Source organism: Pteropus vampyrus, unplaced genomic scaffold, assembly GCF_000151845.1.
Source record: "Pteropus vampyrus isolate Shadow unplaced genomic scaffold, Pvam_2.0 Scaffold56, whole genome shotgun sequence".
Lineage (NCBI taxonomy): Eukaryota > Metazoa > Chordata > Mammalia > Chiroptera > Pteropodidae > Pteropus > Pteropus vampyrus.
Window position 1 is genome coordinate 4,966,397 of NW_011888837.1, and position 8,504 is coordinate 4,974,900.

An 8,504-nucleotide genomic window follows, 5' to 3' on the forward strand; every position below is an offset into this window, starting at 1 on the left:
ATATATATATATGCCTTACTGTTAAAATATACAGCTGAAACTTACTGGATTTCCTTAACCAATGTCCCCATAAAAAAAACAAAAACTGATAGTTGCTGAATTGAATGATAGCTACACGGGGACTCCTTATACTATTTTTTTGTATTTTCATATGTTTAATATTCATGTTTAAATGTGTATTATAATGTACATGTTTAAATATGTTATATATTTAAAATAAAATGCAAAAAAATATACGAACTGCATATATATCTACTTCTGGTGGAGAGGAGAACAATTGAAATCCTACACATCACAATAAATTTTAGAGCATTTTTCACTTCAAAAATAAAGTCCATACCCTTTAACTATCACCCCCTATCACCTCATCTCCTTCCGTTCTGAGCAACTGCTAATGTACTTTGTCTCTATAGATCTGCCTATTTTAGACATATAATATAAATTGAATGATACAAGTGGTCTTTTGCGACTAGCTCTTTTCCCATAGGATGTCTACTTAACTCCTTTTTTATGGTCAAATAATATTCCATCGAATGGATATACCATTTTGTTTATCTGTTCATCAGTTGATATACATTGGGATTGTTTCCACCTTTTAGCTATTGTAAATAATGGCTATTCCTGTATAAGTTTTTGTATGGATATGTATCTTAATTTCTCTTGGGTGTATACCTAGAAGTGACATTGTGAAGTTATATGGTAACTCTGTGTTTAACTATTTGAGGAAATGCCAAACTGTTTTCCAAAGTGGCTATACTATTTGCACTCACTAACAGTGTATAAGGGATTTTATTTCTCCACATCCTCAGTGACACTTGTTATCCAATTAAAAAAAATATATTATAGCCATCCTAGTGGATATGAAGTGGTATCTCCTTCTAATGATGTCAAGGATATTTTCATTTGCTTATTGGCCATTTGTAATATCTTCTTTGGAGAAATGTTTCTTCAAATCCTTTAACCATTTAAAAAACTGGGTTGCCTTCTTATTATTGAGTTGTAAAAGGTCTTTATATATTTTAGATACGAGTCCTTTATCAGATATAGGATTTGCAAATATTTCCTATTGTGTAGGTTGTTGTTTCACTTTATTGATAATGTCCTTTGAAACACATTTTTAATTTTGATGAAATCTATTTATTTTTTTCATGTTACTTGTGTTTTTGGTGTCATATCTAAGAATCCTTTGCCAAATCCAAGGTCATGAAAATTTACCTCTATATACTTAGCTTCTAAGTGTTTTATAGTTTTAGCTATTACATAGGCCTTTGATATATTTTGAAATAATTTTTGTATGTGGTATGAGATCAGGGTCTGAATTTATTCTCTTGTATCTGTCTATATAGTTGTCTCAGCACTATTTGCTGAAGAAATCCTTTCTCTTGAATGGCTTTGTCAAATTCTGTTGACCATAGACACTTCGATTTACTTCTGGTTTGTCAATTCCATTCCACTGATCTTTATGTCTATACCACAGTCTTTATGCCAGTACCACAGTCTTGATTACTGTTGTTTTGTAGTAAAATTTGAAATTGGAAGTAGAGGTCCTCCAAATTTTTGCTATTCTGGGTCCCTGAAATTCTACATTAATTTTAGAATAAGATTGTCGATTTCTACAAATAAGCCACATGGGATTCTGATAGGGACTGCGATGACTCTGTACATCAGTTTGGGGAATATTGCCATCTTAATAATATTAAATCTTCCAGTCTATGAACATAAGATGTTTTTCCATTTACTTAGATTTTAAAAACTTTCTTTCAATAATATTTTTGTGGTATAAGTTTTACATTTCTTTTGTTAAGTTTATTTCTTAGTATTTTATTCTTTTTGATGGTATTGCAAATGAAATTGTTCTCTTAATTTCATTTTTGGATTGTTCACTGAATTGATTTTTGTGTATTAACCTTATATCGATACAATCTTGTTGAGCCCATTATTAGTTCTAATGCTTTTTTAGTGGATTCCTTAGGATTTTCTATATACAAGTTCATGTCATCTGCAGATAGAAATGGTTTAACTTTTTCCTCTCCAATTTAGATGTTTTAAAATATTGGAATATTTTTACATGTAGTTTTGCAGGAGGAGTTCAAGATCTGTTGCCAGTTACACTGTCTGAAATGAAAGTGGCAATAGCTTCTAACTTATTCCGTCTCTTGCCATGTTCCTTTCCAACTCATTTTTACTGCAGTCAAGGTGACCTCGTGTTAGACAGGGTTCTTTGATTGCAAGCTACAGAAACAAACCCTGGACAATTTAAGGTAAAAAATCAAAATGAATTATGGAGCATAATTTGTGCTATTTTTGTGTCACTTGACTCAAGATTCAAACTTGACAGTGTCTGATTGGCCACACTTAGATCACATACTTTCTTGGCTGTATTTTTTTGTTGTTGGTAAAAGGAAGAATTTGATGGAGAGTAATTTGTAAATGCCTTTTGTAAAGGCATTTACTTTTCGCCTCTACATTTCCATTCTGCCTCTGAACATTCATTGGTAAATCTCCCCAAATAAACTGGGATTCCATTAAAAAGGGAATAAATCTTATTTTACTAACAATGTCAAATATTCACTAGAGATCTTTTCTAAAATGCAAATCATAATTCATATATCTTTTCTAGGATATGGCTTATTTATCAGCATTGTTTAAACATCTTTCAGCAGATTGTGCACTGGTTGAGTCAAGAGAGGCATCCTCATTTAAACATTTTTAGTTCCTAGCACAGTACTGGACACAGAGTTAAAAAGGTAATATAATCCCTTAGCAACCCTAATAGTGAGGAACTATTATTAAACAGATTTTAAAGATGAGAAAATTGAAGCATTGAAAGGTTAAGTAATTTACCCAAGGTTACACAGCTATGAAGTGATAAAACCAGGATTTTGAACCTAGGTAGTCTGGTTGTAGAATGTTACTAAATAACTTCAGAATGAGAATTGACATTTTGAAATAGCCTTCCTTGGCCAATAGTAATTACATTGTATTTTTATTAAACACATTTATGACTACCTGCCCCCAAAAGACAGGGAAGTGGGAATTTGAGGCATTGTTACTAGTCAGTGAAAAATTTTAGGCAGAAGCTGAGTAAACTGTAATGATTTTGTCCTAAAAGAGTTTCCTCAAACAGATGAGATCTTGGAATAAGTCACGTTAAGCCTTTGTGATGAGAATAAACTAACCTACGCACAAGGGTAAAAATTCACATTCTTCGAATCTAGTCAGCTGTTTTCAAAATGAGCATTTACAAAGTAAATAAAAATAAAACAATCAATTAGTTAAATCTTGCAGTATACAACACAAAATGGAGAGCTGGTTTGCAATTGCCCTTACATCCGGTTTGCAGTCTGTGAAGCTATCTTTTTATCGGGTTTACCTGAGGCCTCCTGTCCATGGGCAGTGCCGCTGTCTAATCTCTATGGGAGGAAGAACAAAATGTCTATACAGCAGATACAAGTATTTTTCTCTTGCTCCTCCTTTTGCATAGCACCCATTCCCGCAGTGATCTTAATTCAACAGTTACTGAACACCTACTGTATGCTTGACATAAAATGGTGGTACCTGACTTCAAAAAATTTGAAGTGTAGAGGGCAGAAAGGGGTCAAAACTGAAGCGGTTAGTGCTGTGGAAGTCTGGGCCTGCCCACAGACTCGACCTCTCTTGGGGCAACCCATGGTCTGCCTCGCAGCAGCCAGATCTGCACCTGGAGGCCACTCACCCTTAGCCCAAGGCGGCGCGGCCCATTCGCGTACTGCGTTCTCCCAGGGCAGAGAAGGCAGGAGGGACGGACGCAAAGCCCGGAGAAATCTGCTTGCTGTGTCTGGTCAGACTCCGAGGCGCCCCAGTCTAAAGCGCTGTGTGTTTCGCCCTATTCATTAGGCCCGGGTTTTCTCTGAGAGCGCAGTCCAGAGGTCTGATCACAGCCCTTCACCGCCTCCCTACCTACACTCCCTACGCTTCAATCCAACTGGTTCCCCACCCCCGACCAGTGGCTGTCCTCAATCACTTTGTCGACGTGGGTCCCCTCTCCGGCCCCACAAGGGGCCACAGGAATCTACCGCACCTCTGACACACCTCACCGCCCAGCTCTGCGCCACCCGGCACGCACCAAGACTCTGCTGGTCTGCCCGCCACACAGTCACACGGTAACGCCCCAACATCTGCTGGAAAGATCCTTCCCCACCGCGGAGGGGCTTCCCAGTCCCCCCGCGCCCGACTCCACTGTCACCCGCCTGGCGCCGTGGCCGCGCGCCCCAGCCGCAACTCCCCGCCCCTCCGCCCGCGCGCCGCCGGGTTTGTCTCTAGCGACCACATAAAGTCGGATGAGTCCCCACGTGTGACCTGCGAGCTCTCGTTACACCCGGGGAGGCCTCGGCCCCCACGCTCCCAGGCAGTCCGCGGCTGTGCTAACTCTCCAGCGGGGGCGTCCTCTTCTTCCTCTCAAGCGGCGGTGGTTGACAGTTCACAGCAGCAACTATTACGGCCGCTTCCTCTCCACTGTGGTCCTCTACCCGTCCGAGTGCTTCAGTGACAGCTTACAGCTGCCTGCCTTTTAGTCTCTTCCTTTTGAAGAGAACTGGATAGGGGCAACTCTTCCCTTGTTGGGGTCCTCCCAGCCCCACCTTAGTCTCCTACTGCTCTCCCAGATGGCCCGCACCCTTTCCAAGCCGGTTCCTCCGGGTGGGGCGTGCTTGCCCCAGGCTAACTTTCCATGAAATGTTGTCCCCTGTCTTGCTCCAGTGTCCCTTGCCTCTCTCCGCAGCGGCTTTAGCTGCTCGCCTAGCCAAACGCGTGGCTGGACCAGGGGCTGGGACCTCCGCGCCCAGGCTTTTACTCGGACTCTAGCACGTAGTGGGGCGGGGGTGGCGGCCAGCGCACAGGCTGGGGGCCTCTCGATGGCACCGGAGAGGGTCGCTTAGGGGCCAATGGCTACATTCCAGGAGGGCAATCCTGCTGACCTGGGCTTGGGGCCCGCCCCCCATCCTTCCTCCCACCACCTCAGGCCCTGCTCTCAGGCTTACACCCCTTTCTGGGGAAGCAAATGGTCCCTTCCAGGCGGGAGGCCATGTTGCTCTAATAAAGCGGGAGGGGCGGCGGAGTGGGGGGAGCAGATGCTGCTGGCTGCGCGCGGGACCCGGGCGCTAGCAGAGCGCAGCCGCGAGGGAGGCGCGGGGGAGGCGAGCCGGAGCCCGAGCCCGAGCCGGAGCTGCTAGCAGCCAGTGTTGGCGGAGAGTACCCGGGCGCAGCCAGAGCCGTAGCCGCAGCCACGATGGCCGTGGCCGTGGGGAGACCGTCTGCTGTGAGTGCTGGGGCCTCGCTTCCCTCTCCCGCTGCTCCTCTGGCTCTGGGTGACCTCGCTTTCGGGAGGGTGCCGGTGGGAATCCGCGGGACCCGGGCGGGGGCTCCGGACAGTGGCGGCTGGGGCTGTGGGTGTGTGCATGAATTTGGGCGCGCGTCTGGGACTGAGGGGAGGGCGAGGAGCCCCGAGGCTCGGCTAATACATGATGCAACAGTGCATCGCCTCGTTGCGCTCGGATTACGGGGGTGCGAGAGAAAAAGGACCCCTCTCTTATTTTCTCTTTAAAAGGATTCTTTTAGCCACGGTGTTTCTCGGCTTTTTCCCTTTCCCCGCGCACACCTTTTTTCTCGTGACAGTCAAGAAAGGCTCCGGGTGCGGGGGTTCCCTCCCGGCTCCCCCGGGCGGAGGGGTGACCCGGGCATGAGAATTGTTAGCCAAAGCGCGGTGTGGCACTCTGTTGTAGAAGCGGGTCAAAAATAAAGGGGTGGGATTTCCATGGTGGTTTCCCCAGTGCATTGTGAGATCCCGACAGCCCCAGGCACCCACCCGGGTGACCGGGCCCTGCCCAGGATGTGGACAAAGTTTTCAAAAGGGCTCCTTGTCGGGGTGGGTGGAGGTATTAAAATGCTCTGCAGCTGGAAGGCCGGGGGCGGGGGGCCAAGGAGGCGGGGACGCGAGGAAGAGGAAGGGAGGGCGGGTGCGTGGAGAATCGGCTGCCCCTCGGCGGGAGCTATCGAGGAAGGGAGAGAGGGCGATGCTCCTGCCACGGATTTTCGGGTGGGGCAGGGACCGCGCCTCCAGGGGTGCAAGACTCAGTGCGCGACTTGGACCCAGCGGGACTTGGAGGGTGCGGTTTGAGTCCGTGCTCCGCATCCCAGGGTGGAAGGTGGCGGGAAGGGGCGACAACGGCCTTTCTTTTTTAGAAAGAAACAGAGCCGGGTGGGAAAGGCGGAGTCCTCTTTCTCTTTCCCCATTTCTTTGTCGATGTTCAAAGTCCACTTTCGCCCCACTGGCTTTGGGGGCGCCTCGAGTGAGGTTCTTCCCTCTACCCCCTCCTTTTTCTATTCTTCCCCTTCCCACAACTGTGTAGCTGCAGGTGGTGGGTTGAGAAATTTTGTAGATATAGACAAAAGTCTTTCGGAGATACTGGAAGCACTGAAACCCCAGAGATGCAGGCTGTGCTCTCAGATTCCCGGCTCTTTCTGCTAACTCCTCCCCAGACACACGCCCCACACCCCCGCCCCTTCCCCGGGAAGTTAACGGGGTTCCTCTCAGTATTCTAACTCATTTTGGTGATTCCGCTGCCTAGATGTTTTCAGAAACGTCCTCCGTGGTCAGACAATTCGCAGTGGTCATAATGAAGTGTAACTGTGGGTCTTTCGGGCATTTTAAACTCTAATATTTAATGACATACTCTTAAGAATTCAGGTCTCCTGTTGCACACAAATTGTGCTCTTGATAATTAGTGGTCAGAGATTGTTACTGAGGAAATTTGTAGTCTCTTGGCTAGTCCTTTTTTTTTTTTCATCCTGGTGAGAAAATTGAGGTCCAGAGAGGTCAAATTTATCTGGTTAAATTACCCATCCCCCCCTCCCCCCCAAATCTATACCTATTTCCAGGGTAGAGATTCTGGTAACTAAAATAACAATAGCTACTTTAGGTGATTGGAGAGCATTTGGGAATGCAAATATTCTGTGTGTGGGTGTGTGTGTGTCTTTTTCAGTAATACATATTGATGGTGCATTCTTGAGGCATGGGGGAGGTGGAAGAAATAATTGGCTGCACATTTTCTATAAATTCATTAGTTCATATATATCAGTTAAATAGGAACAGTATGTGGATTTAAGATTCAGTTGTGTAGCCATAATCGTATCCAACACTAGGTCTGTCAACCAAATGTGAGCTTAATCCCACAGAATTCTTGTTAAGACCTCTCATTCAAATAATAAAGATTTTTAAAAGGGTACAGAGGAGGTAATTGCTTTCTCTGCACATTCCTTGTCATTACTGGAATTAAAATTAAATTACTTAGTTTAAAAACAGAAGACTTGTTTTTCTTTGACTGAGTTGGGGTGTGGGTGATCAGGAATTGACTACAAAGTTGAAAAGGTTTTTCATACATTTCCAAGGAGTTGTTGAACTGTTTCACTTTGTTCACTTGGTTACTGTCTTAAGTGTGGTGTCTACAATTTGTCTTCAAAACAACCCCAGTAAATGGAGAACATTCTTCAAACACAGCTCCGAGGGACCTACAAACTGCATCCTTCACAGAGTTCTCTGGTCCTCTTGTTTCTTTATCTTTTCTGATTAGAACAAAAGAAAGAAAGGATGTGGAGGGAAGAGAATCACTCTGAAGTTGATTTTACCTGTGAATAAAATTTCCCTAGTTACACTTTTAAAATTAGATTTTTAAAAAAAGATTATTTAGGAAAAGATGGACATTATCTCCTTTTCCTAGAAACTGACTCCTCCAAATTGAAGGAAAGTTCAATCAGAATAATTTGCCCTCAATTTTAGACATTCTTAAATTTGAGTATTTTAATGTGATATCCCAGGTAAATATATTTTACTGGGCAAAATTTCCTATATGTCAAATGCAATAGTTTCTGTTTTATGAAGTGCTTACAGTAGTACCCCCTTATCCATGGTTTCACTTTCTGAGGTTTCAGTTACCCGTGGTCAACCTTGGTCTGAAAATATTACATAGAAAATTTCAGAAATAAACAATTCATAAGTTTTTAAATGCGCGCTGTTCTGAGTAGCATGATAATAATCCATTTGCTCAGTCTCGCCCGGGGATGTGAATCATCCCTTTGTCCCCCTTTGTTTAGCGACAGGCGGTATACACTCCTGCCCATTAGTTACTTAGTAGCCATCTGGGTTATCAGATCGATGTTGGGTATCACAGTGCTTGTGTTCAAGTAACCCTTATTTTACTTAATAATGCCCCTATAGTGCAGGAGCAGTGATGCTAACAATTGAGTATGCCAAAGAGAATTCATAAAGTGCTTCCCTTAAGTGAAAAGGTGAAAGTTCTCAAATGAATAAGGAAAAGAAAAAAAATCTTATGCAGGGGTTGCTAAGATCTTCGGTAAGAATTAATTTTCTATCCACGAAATTGTAAAGAAGGAAAATGAAATTCATGCTAGTTTGATGAGAGATCACATTTATAATAACTTTTATTACAGTATATTTTATAATTGTCCTT

General features: G+C 43.9%; 1 protein-coding gene across 3 annotated transcripts in view; it reads left to right on the forward strand.

Annotated features, from left to right (window-relative positions):
- Window positions 1-5,098: 5,098 nt before the first annotated feature.
- Window positions 5,099-8,504, forward strand: part of SEPT11 (septin 11) — a 125,705-nt gene continuing 122,299 nt past the window's right edge. For 2 of the 3 annotated variants that reach the window (XM_023530883.1, XM_011360576.2), the window contains exon 1: window positions 5,100-5,296. In XM_023530883.1, coding sequence (XP_023386651.1) covers window positions 5,267-5,296 — 30 coding nt within the window. In that variant the 5' untranslated portion in view covers window positions 5,100-5,266. Of the gene's footprint in view, window positions 5,297-8,504 lie in introns of all 3 variants that reach the window. The other variant, XM_023530882.1, reaches the window with a different exon arrangement.